The sequence below is a fragment of the Podarcis cretensis genome (genome assembly GCF_951804945.1).
Source record: "Podarcis cretensis genome assembly, chromosome: 6".
Classification (NCBI taxonomy): domain Eukaryota; kingdom Metazoa; phylum Chordata; class Lepidosauria; order Squamata; family Lacertidae; genus Podarcis; species Podarcis cretensis.
The window spans coordinates 16,533,283-16,551,746 of record NC_137175.1 but is presented as its reverse complement, the minus strand read 5'-3'; the positions used below and the strand labels follow the sequence as shown (position 1 = coordinate 16,551,746).

General features: G+C 42.8%; 1 protein-coding gene across 3 annotated transcripts in view; it reads right to left on the bottom strand.

The window, feature by feature from the left end:
• The window catches only part of LOC307217616, an 84,759-nt gene that overhangs the window by 4,719 nt on the left and 61,576 nt on the right, over positions 1-18,464 (bottom strand). For all 3 annotated transcript variants that reach the window (XR_013839631.1, XM_079979197.1, XM_079979198.1), the window contains 5 exons: positions 16,770-16,922; positions 12,962-13,091; positions 12,801-12,833; positions 10,671-10,774; positions 8,520-8,603 (listed from right to left, as the gene is read on the bottom strand). Coding sequence is in view for 2 of the 3 variants with exons in the window: in XM_079979197.1 (XP_079835323.1) it covers positions 8,520-8,603; positions 10,671-10,774; positions 12,801-12,833; positions 12,962-13,091; positions 16,770-16,922 (504 nt within the window). In the remaining variant the exon portion in view is untranslated. The remainder of the gene's footprint in view (positions 1-8,519; positions 8,604-10,670; positions 10,775-12,800; positions 12,834-12,961; positions 13,092-16,769; positions 16,923-18,464) is intronic.

The following is an 18,464-nucleotide window of genomic DNA, read 5'->3' as shown; positions in this document are numbered from 1 at the left end:
CTCTGGGGTGTTAGCCGCCCCTCCCAGTTTGGTGTCATCTGCAAATTTGATCAGGATGCCCTTGAGTCCATCATCCAAGTTGTTGATAAAGATGTTGAATAAGACCGGGCCCAAGACAGAACCCTGTGGCACCCCACTAGTCACTCTTCTCCAGGATGAAGAGGAACCATTGATGAGCACCCTTTGCTTTCGGTCAGTCAGCCAGTTACAAATCCACTGAATGGTAGTGTAGTCAAGACCGCATTTTACCAGCTTCTTTACAAGAATATCATGGGGCACCTTGTCAAATGCCTTGCTGAAATCAAGGTAGGCTACATCCACTGCGTTCCCTTCATCTACCAGGCTTGTAATTCTGTCAAAAAACGAGATCAGGTTAGTCTGACATGACTTATTTTTCAGAAATCCATGCTGACTATTGGTGATCACAGTATTCCTTTCTAGGTGCTCACAGACTGTTTGCTTAATGATCTGCTCCAGAATCTTCCCTGGTATTGATGTCAGACTGACTGGGCGGTAATTATTTGGGTCCTCTCTTTCCCCCTTTTTGAAAATAGGGACAACATTTGCCCTCCTCCAGTCTGTCGGGACTTCGCCTGTTCTCCAGGAATTCTCAAAGATGACTGCCAGTGGTTCTGAGATCAAATCTGCCAGTTCTTTTAATACTCTTGGATGCAGTTCATTTGGCCCTGGAGACTTGAATACATCTAAACTAGCCAAGTATTCTTGTAGTATCTCCTTAGTTATTCTGGGCTGTGTTTCCTCTGCTGAATCATTTGCTCCAAATTCTTCAGGTCGGGCATCGTTTTCTTTATCGGAGAAGACTGAGGCAAAGAAGGCATTGAGGAGTTCAGCCCTTTCTGTGTCCCCTGTTTGCATTTCACCAGCTTCTCCTCTGAGTGACCCCACTGTTTCTTTGTTTTTCCTTTTGCTACGAACATACCCATAAAAGCCTCTTTTTTTGTTGCTTTTAACCTCTCTAGCAAGCCTGAGTTCATTCTGTGCTTTAGCTTTTCTGACTTTGTGTCTACATGTGCTGGCTATTTGTTTGAATTCCGCTTTGGTGGTTTCCCCCCTTTTCCATTTTTTGTACATATCCTTTTTTAATCTTAACTCAGTTAAAAGTTCTTTAGATAGCCACCCTGGCTTCTTTAGGCACCTTCCATGTTTCCGTCTCATTGGTATTGCCTGAAGTTGTGCTTTTACTATCTCCCTCTTAACAAACTCCCAGCCATCATGAACTCCCTTTCCTTTTAGTATTACTGTCCATGGGATCTCACCCAGCACTTCCCTAAGTTTTATGAAGTCGGCTTTCTTAAAGTCAAGAAATTGAGTCCTAGTATGCTTGGCTGCTCCTTTCCGCTGTATAGTAAACTTCAGAAGAGCATGATCACTCGCGCCTAATGATCCTTCCACTTCTACCCCACTAACCAGGTCATCAACATTGGTTAGGACCAGATCTAAAATGGCTGCTCCTCTTGTTGCTTCTCCCACTTTCTGGACAATGAAGTTGTCTGCAAGGCCAGTGAGGAATCTGTTTGACCTTATGCTCTTGGCTGAGTTTGACATCCAACAAATATCCGGGTAATTGAAGTCCCCCATTACTACTATCTCCCTTCCTTTTGCATGCTTGGCCATCTGTTCCAGGAAGGCATCATCTATGTCCTCCGTTTGGCTTGGGGATCTATAGTAAACTCCCACAATGAGGTCACTGTTATTCTTCTCTCCCTTAATTTTGACCCAAATGCTCTCACTTTGGCTTTGAGGTTCTAAATCTTGGATCTCTTCACAGGTATACACATCCCTGACATATAACACCACTCCTTTCTTGTCTGGTCTGTTTCTCTGAAATAGATTTATCCCTCCATTATTACATTCCAATCGTGGGACTTATCCCACCAGGTTTCAGTGATGCCTATTATGTCATATTTAGTTTGCTGTACCAAGAGCTCAAGCTCATCTTGTTTATTTCCCATGCTTTGCGCATTAGTGTACAGACATTGAAGTCCATTAATCATTCCCCCGTGTCTCTTATTTAAGGATTTTTTCCTCCCACCACTAGGTCTGCGTGCTGTTTGCTCCATTTGGTCTATGACATTTGGATGATCATCTTGATCAATTGATAGACTCCTACCTTCAGGAGCACTGTCTCCCTCCCCCACATTAGTCAGTTTAAAGCCCTCCTGATGAGGTTTCTGAGATTTTTGGCAAAAACATTCCTCCCAACCGTTGTGAGGTGCAGCCCATCACTTGCCAGACGTCCATCTTCAAGAAACTGCAGTCCGTGATCTAAGAATCCAAACCATTCCTGTTTATACCATTTGCGAAGCCAGCTGTTCACTTCCACTATTTTTCCCTCTCTCCCTGGGCCACGTCGTTCAACTGGGAGGACAGATGAGATGACAATTTGTGCATTTAATTGCTTCAATTTCCTGCCCAGAGCCTCATAGTCTCTTTTGATCTTCTGGAGGCTATTGCTTGCAGTGTCATTGGTTCCCACATGAACCAAGAGGAAGGGGTATTTGTCAGTGGGTTTTATGATTCCTTGCAGTCATTCAGTTACATCTTGGATCTTAGCCCCGGGGAGACAGCACACTTCCTGAGACATCTTGTCAGGCCCACAGATCACTGCTTCTGTTCCCCTCAGTAGGGAATCCCCATCGCCACTACACGCCTCCTCTTAGGTCTGGTCGGGGTTCTTCCGTGAGCTGTCCATTCCAAGGTTGCCTGCACATTCCCTGAGGACTGACTTTGCTGCTCGTCTTCATATACCTGATCGACTGTAATGAGGGAGAGATCCTCAAATGGAGTCTGCTCTTCGTCTTCCATGCTAGGGGAGAGGACCTCAAAGCGATTGTGTATTTCTAAACAATCAGAGCGAACCCTGGGCCTCCTACTTCTTTGAGTCACGTTTCTCCATATATCTGGCTCCTGTGTTGGTGAACTAGCCTCCTTCTCAGGGGAGTCCCCTGTCTCCTCCTTGGTGGAGACGGTGTGCTCTGTTGCTTCCAAGAAGAGCTCCAGCTCTCTAATTCTTTGGAGCGTAGCTACACGTACCTCCAGTTGCTGGACTTTGTCTTCTAAGAGGGCAATCAACATGCAATTGCTGCAGGTAAAGCTGCCTGCAACCTTTGGCAAGATGGCAAACATTGCGCAGGAACCGCAGGCGACTGCAGCTGTTCCCTCGCCCTCCATCTTGAGAACGTGTCGTTGGGGGTGGCTACAGCCATCCTCCATCATAAAAAGCGTGAAAACAGGACAAATAACTCCCCCCCAAAAAAACCTAGGTCTCCCCCAACAAACGTTTGAGACTAGCTCCCCTAAATCTAAAAGATGGATCAAACACACACACACACAAGAAAACCCTTTTTGCTCCTTCTTCAGCTGCTGCCCTGCAAGCCATGATATGGCTTGAAGCTTCTGAACAGCTGCTGTGTCAGTGTTCTGCAACAGATTTTTAAGCACCCATTTGAAATGGGTGGAAAATCATAGCCTCCAGTTACAATCCAACAAAGATTAGTCATAACTCATGCTGCAGACTTAGGCACACCTACTCAGAAGTAAACCGCAGTAAGACTCAATGGAAATACAATCCACTAGTGATGTGAAGGGGTTGGATCAGCATGACTGATACTTCCTGAACCAATAAACAAACTGAAACACATCTACCATTTGAAATTCACAGTTCTCTGAATTTTGTGAAGAAGGTCTCCATTATTTGAGTGAAAACAATGTGATAATTCAGGAATGTTGCTTGCAAATGTGTGCATAAAATGCACTTAAAAAGCAAATAATTTGTGTGTGAGAGAGAATTTTTAAAATAAACTGATGCAGAAATGAGGGGGAAATGAAACAGAGAGAAACTGAAATCAACAGATCCATCCAACTTTGCATTCTGTTGACTTTCATAGCATTGGTTTCCTATCAAGCATGCGCAGGATTGCAACCTTAAGGTATGGTTACCAGATTTTTTTCAATGAATCCGGGGACCTTTTTTTTTTTTTTTTTTTTTTTGAAGCTGAGTAGCAACAGGGAGTCAGTAGTGGGGATGGTGTGGCAAAAGACCCTGGGCCCAAGCACACATGCATATTGTATAAAGGTGCAAACCCCTTCTTTCGCACCCTGTGAAGCATAAATGCACAGAGTTTTTAAAAAACTGGGCAACGGAAGATTAAAGCAATGCTGGACCCAGAAAAATGCAATTAGTGAGGTTTTACTGAAAATAACCTTTTCATAAGAATATGTCAAGGTCTTTTTCAGTGTCTCTCTTGTCTTTTATTTTAAAAAGTGTAGCTACACAGTGGCATAGCAAATTAGGTTTGAGAGTTATCATTTGTGATCCAAGGCTGCATCCTCAGTACATGTGATGTGGGGAAAGGCATGGAGATACATGGAGTGTAGAAAAAGCTTTAGTGTAAGCAGTTGCCTTTCACATCATCAGAGAACCCACACAAGGGAGAAAACATTTAAATGCACGCAGAGTGGAAAGAGCTTCAGTGTAAGCAGTCAACTTACTTTACACTGAAGAACCCATGCAGCGGGAAAACCATATAAATGCATAGAGTTTCAAGAGAGCTTTAGTGGGAGCGGAAACCTTACCCAACATTAAAAACCACAGATGGGAGAATTCACCTAAACACGAGGAGTTGCTGTGGTCTAAGGAGTGGCTTTGGGTCATAGCCCCAGGAGGTAACCACCTCTTGGAAAAACTCTTGCCCCAGTGGGCTCCCCAGAGCAAAACATTTTGAACCAGGATAGTATTTCCTTGGCAGGACGCCCAGGAAAGGAGGAGGAGTTTGCAGGTACTAGGGAGAGACTGAGGGAGTGGGAATGAGATCCACCTGCTCTCCCACCTTTCTTTTTTTTTTAAAAAAAAATATTTATTACCTTTTCCAACAGTTTAAACACTACAAAGAATAAAAACCATACAATACAATACAACACAATACAATACAATACAAAACAAGAACAACAACTATACATTACACTAACAAAACACTAACATTAAACTAACAAAACAAAACAAACACAATTTAAAACACATCAAATAGTTTCAATATCTTATCTTTCATTCAATTATTTCCATGACCTCCTCACACCTCCCTTTTTGTATTCCACTTCTATTAATTCTTTCCGCAATACCTTTCCATCTTCCTCTATTTTTAATCCTATAATATCTTAACACATTCTAACCTTATTTTCCCTTTAATACTCTATTAATCTATTTGTCCTTAATTCCTTATAACATTTCTACTAAAGCCATATAACTTCATTCCAACATTTTTCTAACATTCATTAATTTTACAGTATTTCCGTAAATAGTCTTTAAACTTTTTCCAGTCTTCTTCCACCGACTCTTCTCCCTGGTCTCGGATTCTGCCAGTCATTTCTGCCAATTCCATGTAGTCCATCAACTTCATCTGCCATTCTTCCCAGGTGGGTAGATCTTGTGTCTTCCAATATTTTGCGATGAGTATTCTTGCTGCTGTTGTTGCATACATAAAAAATGTTCTATCCTTCTTTGGCACCAGTTGGCCGACCATGCCCAGGAGAAAGGCCTCTGGTTTCTTCAGGAAGGTATATTTAAATACCTTTTTCATTTCATTATAAATCATCTCCCAGAATGTCTTAATCCTTGGGCATGTCCACCAAAGGTGAAAGAATGTACCTTCAGTCTCGTTACATTTCCAACATTTATTATCGGGCAAATGGTAAATTTTTGCAAGCTTGACTGGTGTCATGTACCACCTGTAAATCATTTTCATTAAGTTTTCTCTTAGGGCATTACATGCCGTAAATTTCATACCTGTGGTCCATAACTGTTCCCAGTCAGCCATCATTATGTTATGTCCAACATCTTGTGCCCATTTAATCATAACTGATTTCACCATTTCATCCTGAGTGTTCCATCTCAGCAACAAGTTATACATTCTTGACAAATGCTTAGTTTTTGGATCAAACAATTATGTTTCCAATTTTGATTTTTCCACCTGGAAGCCAACTTTTTTGTCCGAATTGTATGCCTCCATTATTTGGTAATAATGAAGCCAATCTCGCACTTTATTTTTCAGTTTTTCAAAGGTCTGCAATTTTATTCTGTCTCCATCTTGTTCCAAAATTTCCCAATATTTCAGCCATTTGGCCTCCATATTGAGTTTTTTCTGTGCCTTCGCTTCCATTGGTGACAACCATCTTGGGGTTTTCTTTTCTAACAAATCCTTATATCTTATCCAAACATTAAACAATGCTTTTCTAACAATATGATTTTTAAACGCTTTGTGTGCTTTTACCTTATCATACCACAAATATGCATGCCAACCAAATACATTATTAAAACATTTTAAATCCAACACGTCAGTGTTTTCAAGAAGCATCCATTCTCTCAGCCAGCAAAAAACAGCTGATTCATAATATAGTTTAAGGTCTGGCAGGGCAAATCCACCTCTTTCTTTAGCATCAGTTAATAGCTTAAATTTTATTCGAGGCTTCTTGCCCTGCCAAACAAATCTGGAAATATCTTTCTGCCACTTCTTGAAGCAATCCATCTTATCCAAAATTTGCAATGTTTGAAACAAAAACAACATCCTTGGCAGCACATTCATTTTTTATCACAGCAATTCAGCCTAACAATGATAACTTCAAGTTTGTCCATATTTCTAAATCCTTTTTCACTTCAGTCCAACATTTTTCATAATTATCCTTAAATAAATTCACATTTTTGGCTGTCATATTTACCCCTAAATATTTCACTTTCTTAACCAATGTTAATCCTGTTTCCTCCTGAAACTTTTCTCTCTCATTCACAGTTAAATTTTTCTCTAAAATCTTAGTTTTCATCTTATTCAACTTACAACCTGCTACCTGTCCAAATTCTTGAATCAGTTCCAATACCCTTTTAGTACTAGATTCTGGCTCCTGTAAAGTCAACACTAAGTCATCAGCAAATGCTTTCAGTTTGTACTGTTTAACTCCCACTTGTATACCTTTAACCTCTTGGTCCTTTCTAATCATATTTAACAAAACCTCAAGGACTGATATAAAGAGCAATGGAGAGATTGGGCAACCTTGTCGTGTCCCTTTCTCAATCTTGAATTCTTCTGTCACCACATTGTTCACAATTAGTTTTGCCTTTTGTTCTTAATTTGCCTTGAATTGTGCTTGGGAACTTTGGCTCACAGTCTAAATAGTCAAGCACCATGGAGGTTATAAAGGGCCCAGTGAAAACTAGCCATCTCAGGCTGGCTCAGATGTCTACAGCAGAAAGTAAGAGCCATGAACATCCATGATGGGGCTCACCGGATCCTAACCTTGAAACCTCTTCCCAACAATATCAGAGTTCATCCTTGGGCTGCATGGAGTGGTAATAAAGAAGAGAGCATATGTGGAGCACCTTTTCTTCTTTATGGAATAACTAGCATCCACCCTGCAAGCTCGTCATCCATACTTTCTCCACTGACAAACAGAGCGGAAAGAAGAGGAGGAGGAGTTTGGATTTGATATCCCGCTTTATCACTACCTGAAGGAGTCTCAAAGCGGCTAACATTCTCCTTTCCCTTCCTCCCCCACAACAAACACTCTGTGAGGTGAGTGTGGCTGAGAGACTTCAGAGAAGTGTGACTAGCCCAAGGTCACCCAGCAGCTGCATGAGGAGGAGCGGAGACGCAAACCCGGTTCACCAGATTACGAGTCTACCACTCTTAACCACTACACCACACTGGATTTGGAGCTTTGCTGCAGCAGCTCTCACATTGCTAAAGGCAACATCCAAAGTGGCCTAATCCCAGCAGTCATTGCCACTGCGAGAACATGAACTTGAAACATAAAGTAGGTACAGCATGTTCAGTTAAGATGTGCAGAGAGAGTGCAATTCGTTGAGATTTACCGCAGCTGGAAAATTATGGACAATTGTTTTGCATCCTTCTTGCATACTACTTTGCATTAGCCATGCATTCATCATATTTTTTTAATTGGATTCATCACCCGTGAAAGGAAATTCAAAGATAATAAGTGTTGATGCAAAGAGTCACTTCATTCAGGAAATGCATTAGGAATCTCCATACAGTAAAGGTTTTTGTCTGTGTCACTTAGTGTTATTTGCTAGAAGTCCCTGTTACTTTAATTAAGTATTATTTATTTATTTATAAAAAGCCCTGAGACACTTTAAGGTAAACTGTGCAAGCTGATTAAATTAACAGCAGCAATCTGATTTAAAACTTTGATGGTGTATTCCTAAGCATAGTTACTGGAACAGAAGAAATGCCTCCTATATGCAATGAGATTTACTCCCATGTAATACATGTATGCAGGACTGCTGCCTTCAATAATTACCTAATCCACGGCACATTTACTCAACAGTGCACTGTTCTCAAGAGCTTGCTCCCTAGAATGGGTGTTTGAGAATGCAGCCTAAACGCTGCACTATGAATCGTGTTTGTCAAAGGTGATATTTCTCTGCATTTCTAGAGGTCACTGTTGATAAGAAAACAGCTTATTTGACACTTATATTTTAAAATAAAACGTACCAGTATGTTGTGATAGGCCTTTTTCATTTCTTGACAGCTTCTAAATAACTGAGAAAGGTCGCCTTCATATGCCTGAATCAAATCCTGAAACATAAAGCACAATCTGGAATGAGTGTCACATTAAAGTCTAATGCGACCTCAAAGCCACTTACAAACATCAATAAAAAAAATCACAAACACTGGGCTGGAGGGAGTCAAACTTCAATGTTCAGAATTCGCACACACATGCACCACACACAGACACACACAGACACACACATATGCAGGCATCCTCCACTCCTTTAACTTCTCCATCATAGTGGTGAGGTGAGAGGAAGGCTTAAGCAAGAAGTGGAGAACCTCTCCTCTCATACCAGCACCAGGAAGGGGCACAAGCCCACCATGTTATCTACTAACAACCCTAACCAGAGGTCCCGCTCCGAGGGCCTTCTGGCTGTTCCCTAACTGTGAAAAGTGAAGTTACAGGGAACCAGGCGGAGGGCCTTCTCAGTAGTGACGCCGACCCTGTGGAACGCTCTCTCATCAGATGTCAAGGAAATAAACAACTATCTGATTTTTGGAAGACATCTGAAGGCACCCCTCTTTAGGGATGTTTTTAATGTTTGATATTTTATCATCTTTTTAATATTCTGTTGAGAGTCACCCAGGGTGGCTGGGGAAAGCCAGCCAGATGGGTAGGGTATAAATATCATCATCATCATCATCATCATCATCATCATCATAAAAACAACCACATCTGCTTGGAAGTAAGTTCTATTCTACTCAATGAGTCTTGCTCCCAGGTAAGTGGTACTAGGATTGCAGCCATAGTATTTTATTTTTTTAAAAAACATTGTTATGCTGTGTATCTTTCTTCTCTGTATTCATTTGATGATGATGATGATGATGATGATGATGATGATATTTATTTTAGCAAATTGACACATGCTAGCCAGCTGCTTATCTCACCATGGTATAAGTATGAACTGGGCTGTAAATAGATAATAAATTCAATTCCAGTAATAACCCTCTGAAATGCTATTCCTCAAGGTCAGAGAACCCTCTGGTGTGGCATTCAAAGAAATGCATATGGCTACAGCTACAAGAGAAATTGGCAACACACAATCACATAGAAATGAATCTGTAGCATATGCAGAGGATTATTGATCAAGACTGACAATTGGCTTGGCTATACCAAATTACATGACAGGTCATCTTCAGATCCTGGACAAAGAAGGAAAATGCTCCACTGCAGTGATGTCTTGGATGGTGGGCTTAGATGGAACATAAACTTTAAGCAATAGCAGTAACATGTTCTCCTGGAGCAGTAGGGTAGTTGACAGCATCTCCTTGCTCTGGCAAGTGATGGTGAGGCTTTCAAGCTTTCTTCTTATGTGTGACAACTTGAAGCTAGTCATAGGATGAGGGAAATAGCCAAACAGAGATTGAATACTTATTTCCTTCTCTTTAACGTTGTTGCTACGTCATGCTAGGAGTTGTAGCCATGCAACTTTCTAGAACAGGAATCTACAACATGTAACATGAATGGCATCAAACTGACATGGATCATGACCAGTCAGATGGCCCCTGTGTGCAGAGACTCCCAGGCAGGGACAAAATCCAAGAGGTTTGCTGAGTGCATGGTAGGCTGCCAAATATCACTAGTGGACATCCCAGAGTCTGTGGTCTAGATCTTGCTTGGTTTTTTCATTTTTTTGGTGACTTGCAGACAAGTTTCTGTGAATGAAGAGTGGGGAATCTTTTGCATTCCCCCATGGGGAATTTTCTGGGGGACACAGACTATGGAGGATGCAAAGCCTTAGGCAAAAATGGGCAGCTCTGTGGATGTGACCCATACCTACATACAGCAGGACACATTTCAGCCATGCAAATCTGTTCATGCCTCTTTATCCTCCATCTAAGCAAGCAAAATGCATTATCTCAGTTCAGTTATTCATTCATTCCAGAAAGCATATGTACTGTGAGAAGTGTGGCTTAGAAAGAGGGTGAGTGGTCCAGGAAGAGTCGCAAGGGGCTGTAGGGCCACATTCAAAATTTCCCCATTCTTGTCATAAAACCTTCTTTCCCTGCATCCAAAAAATCCCTTCACATCTGATCTCTGAAATTCTGCATGGTATATACCCATTTAAACAAAATCCTGACCACAGTTACCTTCAGCTCTTTGTAGAACTGTGACTCCACAGCTCCTGCCTTGATAACCTTGGGTTTGATTAGTCTTCTGCACTCAGCAATGCTGTCTAATTCTTTCCGTAAAACTAATCACAAAACAGAGAGGAAGAAAATGAGGCATTTTGCCTTTCACACTGCTCTGACTTTATTCATTCTGTTTGTTTCAGGAGCTGATACTTCTCATGCATGCACTCACCAATCAATCAATCAATCAATCAATCATCAATCAGAGAAGAATGCTAGCTTAATGCGAACCTTTAAGTATGTCCTTTGAGCATGTGGTGCTTCTCCCTGCAATATCCTATTCAACACTTGAGGACAGTAGGCATCAAAATGGGAAAAGGACTGTCCATAGTGAGCTTCTCATAACATGCATAGTATACCTTCTGTACAACACAATAAAGTAGGCAACTGGCTTTCCCCCAAATCATTGCTTTTTCTTCTTGATCTTTTCCACCCCACCCCAGTTTGAAGTTCTCTGACAGTTTTATGCCTTTGGTTACTTGCAAGCATCTGATCAATATCTCACTGCAATCAGTCAAAGGGAGTTTTCCCATCAAACCTTATGGTTTTTCAATTTGGTTTGAAATTCTCTTTCATAGCACTCCCAACTTCTATCTTGCATTTGGCCAGCAAATTTGGTCCCTTTTCAACTGGGATTGGATATAAGCACTGGGACCAAATACATATTCAAAAATATGAAACACAGAAATCCTTGCACTTCCAAAAATACTTTTTGAAAAGTCAAAGTCAAAAGAAGCTGGAATTAAAAAGGAATTAGTAAGGAAAATTTGGATATGGATGGGGATCATTAAACTAACATTCAGAGACATCCAAACAAGGCAGCTGGAATGTGTGAATGGAATCCAACAATACAGATTATTATAAAGGAATTTGATATATTGCTGATACAATAATTGATTATATGTTGGTATACGTTATAGGAAGTTTATAGTTAAGGTAAAAGTACTGTAATTGTATATTTGATTCTCGGCATCTGACAGGATGCATTTTTGGAAATGGTAAATTATTTTGTTGGTTGGTTAATTAACTACTCTTTCTTGCATGTAATACATTTTGTAAGATACACACACACATGCCTCTTTGAATTCTTTCTGACTGTTCCATCTTCAAAGGTTTTTGGGCTCTGAAATCTAAACTAAAGTTGTTAGTAGATCTTTCCAAGTGGAATTTTGAGGACAATCATAAAGTTACATAGGAAGGTGCCTTATGCCAGCCGGTCAGACAGTTTCTCCATCTGGAGAAGTACGATCTACTCTGACAGGCAAAGTATTTTGGCAGCAGTACCCTGGAGATTTGAACCTGGGATATTATGCACGCAAAGCAGGTACTCTATTACTGAGCAATGGAAAATAAAGACCATGATTCCTTCAACCTCCACAGTAGGCCTCCTGCAGGGATTGGCACTACTTGGGTGCCTTCTTCAGAATGAGACCAGAGAGATTTTCTGTAAGGAGATAAGAAGAGCCCTCTGTTGGAGGCACCATCTGGTCCAGCATCCTGTTTTCAACAGCAGCCAGCAAGATGTCTCAGGAACTTTCCTTGCATCCTTGGCCAACACTAGCATCTCTTCCTTACATGCCTAGCAGAGAGCAGAGAGCACTGGAGCCAGGATGGGGACACATTACCTGTTAGTCCAGGGGACAGGAGAGTTCTGGGATGATTTGCTGCATATTTCCATTATCTCAATGCCTAACTCAAAGTTTTGATTTAAATTACTTCCCGAGTCTTTGTTTCTCAAACACACTAAGTTTCTTCTGCCTCCCATACCTCTTCTAAAGGTCAATGGAGCACTGGTTTAAGGCAAAATGAAATTGACTTCTCTATGCGCAATTTGGAAACTTCATGGCCATTACTTAGATATTTCTCCTCAAATTCCCTTGCAGAGACATGACGGGTTAAAATATTGCCATGGCAACCAGCCCCCTCAGTAGTTTGAATGTATTTTATTATTATTATTAAAGAATCAAACAAACCCTAAAAGCTCTTCTCTTTGAGACCTACAAGCTCAACACGATGGAACCCAGTTCCAGGTGACTTCACAATGTGTGAAAAATGCTTTCGGTGAATTCTGAAACCATATTTACATACCTTCAACCTCAGCACTGAGACCTTTGATGGAAGCTGTGGCAAAGCAGAAAAGAAGTCAGATGGTGAACCCAGATAAGTATCACACATATCTAATATGGAAATGGGTGTTTTGAGAAAAGCAATATTTGCAAGAAAGGAGGGAAGGGAAACAATCCTCTTACCAGCAGAAACAGCTTTAAATTCTGTCAACTCCTGAGGAAATGTAGCCAAATCAGGCTCATGTAAGAAGATCTGTTCCACAAGGGCATGGAGCAAGGTGAAATTCCTCTCCTTCCCTCGTAGCAATGATAACTACAAACAGAAGACAGCAATGTAATTGACAGGCTTGCCTAGATTTGGGGTGTATTATTTTCAAAAATGGAGGCAGCGGGGAAATGTTATAGCTCCAAGGAAAATTTAATAAGAGCAGAAAAAGTGGGGTTAAGATTGCTTTAAGTTTCTATACAACCTAACAGGATTCAGAGGTCTTTCTGCAAAGGGGTTGTACTACCTTTCTCACTGCATCCTCATGAAGTATGTTGTGAATTCAGTGGTACCTCAGGTTACAAACACGTTAGGTAGTACCTCAGGTAGTACCTCAGGTTGAGAACTTTGCCCCAGGATGAGAACAGAAATCACACGGTGGCTGTGCGGCGGCAGCAGGAGGTCCCATTAGCTAAAGTGGTACCTCAGGTTAAGAACGGTTTCAGGTTAAGAATGGACCTCCGGAATGAATTAAGTTCGTAACCAGAGGTACCACTGTATACCAGCTTGGCTGCAGGATTTGCCAGAAGGAGGTGTACAGGGCCCCATCCAACCGCCTTAGGGACTCCAATCTGGATTCATGCGTAGGGTTTACTTCTTAGCGTTTTCTTCTCCTGAAGATGTTCCACAAGGCAGCAGAGGCTTAGGATCAGATTATCCTTCTCCTAGATGGGCTTCCTTCCCAGGTTGGCAAGCCCCACCTGTCCCTTACTTCCCTCTACAGCATGTGCAGAAACCACCGTCTAGGCCATTGGTCTTGTCCGCTCAATCTGCCAGAGCCAAGGGATGCAAGGGAAGTCCCTAACTCATAGACGGTTTGAGATCCAATGGCTACGCTTACTTGTTTTAGTTGGCCAGCTGAAGCCATTCCCAGGGTATGGCCACTGTTGCGTGCTGAGAGCTGAGTTCAAGGTGGGGACCAAAGGTGGATGAACTACCTCAGAAGGAGCACCCCCACCAGAGGTGTCCCCCACTACTACCCAACACATCTAATGCACAGCTCTGCTTTCCCTGGGAAGACATCAGTGAGGCCGAGAGAAGTCCTGTCATCTGGGCAGCCCAGGACCTCCATACACCCTGCCCCGGCATGTGTCCTGGGGAGGTCACTTTGGTTCTGCTAATGCAGTGGTTTGACTTTACCCCTGGAGGTGCACTCCATTGTCTCTTGAGACAGACAGGTGTCAACAATGCCACTTAGGAACTAAAGCTGAGAAATACTACCATAGCTAAGAACCAGCCTGGCTATTGCAATGCTCTTCAGAGACCCTTCAGTGTTTTCACTTGCCTTCAGAAGTGAGGTAGGTGGTGATCTCAGACAGGACCTTCTCCATTGTGACACCCATGTCTGACATACCTTTTCCAGGGAAGCTTGCCATGAGCAGTATTCTACTAACTCACTCCATCAGCTCAAGACTTTCCACTTTCATAATGGGACTCCCCCTGTCTCCTCACCCGACTTGTGTCCTCCCCAAACCCACTCCAGGAGGTTAGAGAAACCCTTAAATTTAGGGAGCACAGGAGGAGGGGGAACATTGCATTGTGAAATGCTTCCACTGACAGAAACAGAGACTTAGCACCACATTGGATTCTATCCCTGGTGTTGACGTTGATGTATTTTTGGTGCCAAATGAAGACCTTTTTATTTGACTTATAAATTTTGTTTTTGGGTTCTGCTTTAACATTGCCTCTGTTTTAAAGTTTATTTTACACTACTCTACTATTTTGGGCTTTTGGGGGGATGTTCTTATCACTTTTGAGCTGCTCTGAGAAACCTTTTAAAGGTTGAAGAAAGCCCTCTGCCAGGCTGCCACACACACACCAAGCTTCTGAGGGCAGAGGAACTACCAAGAGGGTCCTCTCTGCTGAGTAAATATTACTCCTGGGAATAATTCTTCTGAAGGTTTTATATTTTAAATAGATACAATAACCTATGCATTTTTCACCTTTTGGTATTTGTCCCATTCCTCCATTTTTGGGGGGGTGGGGGGCTTATGCACTAGAGAGACAGAAGCCCCCTCCAGAAATTATTCCTCCACACCAGTTGGCAACAGGGCACCCTCCCAAAATTGAATAACTTCAGCTCTCTGCACCCGACCTTTGGCCATGCTGGCTGAGGCTGTTGAAAGCTGGAGAACAACAATATCTGGAGGGCATCAAGTTGACTCCCGATGCTTCACAGGTTCTCTGATCTTCCACAGAAAACTTGAATGTATTAAGATGTTGCCAGCAGGGATGGAGGTGTTGAGGGTGCTACTCCCTCACACATGCATTAAATACAGAGAGGGAAAATGTCTGAAGGGGGCTTGACTGGCAAGAATAGCTGTACACCCATGTACAAAAAGGAAAGCAGGTAATGTGATCTTGGGAGTAACCCACTGGGCGATTTTAACATTGAAAATGGGACATATATATTTCCTAGACAGTGACAAAAGGTTTCACACTCCAGTGTAAAACAGTAAGAACAGTTCATGTAAAACAATGCTTTAAGTCTCCGTAGTGGGATGGAGAAAGACGTCGTCTGGCACAGTAAGGTTTTGTAGATATTTTTCATAATGATAAATGTGGTAGTTCAGCAGAAATATAAAAAAAGGCAAACATCCAAATTGGGGCTCTGAATTGTCGCTTGCATCATAAATCATTCACTCAATATACTGAAATCCCTGGGAAGTGCCATGGTGGGGGGAAATAACTTCCACTTCTATTTAGAGATGTGGCAGAATTTGATAATATGCTTAAAGGTTCAAGGCTGCCTAGAGAATATGCAGTCAGTAATAGGAGCAGCCAAACACAGAGTTTGAGGCAAAGGAAACTGCTCTTATTGCCAACATTTTCAAAGGCAAATCATCAGTCCTGCAAATCGATCACAGATAATACAACCAAAAAGTCACTTTTACATGGGCATATCCTATTGCATCTTAATTCTGGCCAGAAACTGTTGTTCATTAATTTCTGTTTCGGACAAAATTTTGTTATTTGCAGATGTCCACACATTTTAAATGATATTCCTACAATGTGGAAACTACCAGATGGAAGCCACCATTCTGGGCAACTTCCAATATATGGTATTTACTCAAATCTAATACAGTACTCACCTTTTTGGGCCAAATTACATTGTGAAAATTAGGGTGCGCATTAGATTTGATGGCATATTTACATTCACCAGCAAATACTTTTTTTGGTTTCAAGGGTCTGAAAATTGAGGTGCTCATTAGATTTGATGGTGCATTAGACTCGAGTAAATATGGTTTGTGTATATGTGTGTGTGTGTGTGTGTGTGTGTGTGTGTAGGCATTAAACATTAAAAAACTTCTCTATATAGGGCTGCCTTCAGATGTCTCCTAAAGGTTGTATAGTTACTTATCTTCTTGGCTCAGGGGTCACATAACTCCATACCCTCCAACATTTCTCTGCTGAAAATAGGGACGTCCTAAGGAAAAGCAGGACGTTCCAGGATCAAATCAGAAACTGAGGCAGCTTCTGTAGATCTGGGACTGTCCCTGGAAAATAGGGACACTTGGAGGGTCTGGACTTAGCCAGAGTAGTTTGCACTGAGTCTCAGCATTTCTTTGAAGGGTTTGGAGCATCTAGAAAACATTCATCTGAAGGGAATGACATTGCTGTATTATTTATCTGCACTCAGGAGAAAAAGAGAGAAATTTAAACACTTTTTTTAAGGAAAATTGTACTCTCCTACAATCCAAGCCTTTCCCCAGCAAAACCACTTACTTTAGCCAGAGAAGACAGCTGAAAGCCTTTGGCCTTCTCTCTCCCAGCATTTTCATTTAAGTAGTTCCCAATGGCTAAGATATATTCCAGCACAGCAACAAATCTCGGGTTGTCCTGCAGCTGTTTGCATGCCCTGATCTTCTGGTTTATGAGCTGGAACACAAGGAGGCATCGTTTGATTAAATTGTCAAGGGTGACTAAATGGGGCTCTCTGTATTGTTTCTGGTCAGTCAGGAATTAATCTAGACCATGGGAATCTCAAGCCATAAAAGGGGCCTCTGTAGGGATCTGCCATGAAGACTTCATAGTCAAGATTGCTACATTCTCACGCACTGTAATGGCAGGGATCTTTGGCATTCGCTTGTGGGCACATTGTGCAACATGTCACTGATGCAATAATAATGGATTAGTGGTAGATTTATACTGGACCACTTTATTAAGAAGAGTTTGGATTTGATATCCTGCTTTATCACTACCCTAGGGAGTCTCAAAGCGGCTAACATTCTCCTTTCCCTTCCTCCCCCACAACAAACATGCTGTGAGGTGAGTGGGGCTGAGAGACTTCAGAGAAGTGTGACTGGCCCAAGGTCACCCTGCAGCTGCATGTGGAGGAGCGGAGACGTGAACCTGGTTCCCCAGATTATGAGTCTACCACTCTTAACCATTACACCACACTGGCTCGCAATTATTAGTTGTTCCTGCAATGCTTCCCAAATATTAATACGTTTATTGCTATGTGGAGAGGCACTTTTGTGCTATAACAGGTGAGGAAACTGGTAGGCCAAGATTGCCCCACAGGCCTCCCCATTTGTCCTGCAAGGCTGCTTTTCTGTTAGTCCTGTGGGCAACATGTTGGCTACACCAGTGGCGTAGCGTGGGGGTGCAGGGGAGGCCGGCCGCACCAGGCGCAACATGGGCGGGGGGTGCGCTCACACTAGCAGCTCTCTGCCCCTACTAAAATCCACGGGTTAGGGAGCCCGCGCTCGCTCGGCTTGGCGAGGAGGTCGCGGAAGGGGGAGAGTGAAGCCTTCTGCCGCGGGCCAAAAAAGGAGAGGAAGCCGGGCGGGCGGGCGGGCTGGCTGGCTGGCGGAGGTCTGGCTGTGCCTGCTGCTGCCGTTGCCGCTGCTGCCGGGCTTTGACAGCTTGGCGAAGGGGAGGGAGAGGAGCTTTATGGTAATTGCGGCTCTCTCTCCACTGGCCTTCTGGGTGATGAGCCGAGCCGAGCCGAGCAGGGAGTCTGGCGAGGGGGCAGGAAGAGACTTTTCCCCCTTTTTTCCACCTCGCCTGGTCAAAAAGGAGAGCGGAGTCTCCTCAGGGCGCCCTCAGGCAGGGCAGGGCAAGGCAAGCAGAGCAAGGAGGAGAGAGAGGGGAAGGGGGGGAGCAGCCAGGAAACGCCGCGGTGTGGAGGGGGAATCAATTAAGGAGAGAAAGCGAAAAGCCTTGGAGAAAGGGAAAAAAGGAAAGAAAAGAGGCAGCTCCGGGAGAGTGCGGGGGAAAGAGAAGCCTCGCTGCTGCTGCTTGGGAGAGTAAATTACTGTACTTGCCTTGCCCCGGGTTAGGGGGCGCAAATTACTTGCCTTGCCCCGGGTGCTGACAACCCACGCTACGCCGCTGGGCTACACTTGACTTGGAAAGTAATTACATACAATAGCAGCTTCAGAAAGGGCAATTTGGAGCAGTAAAAGTGGTGAGAAG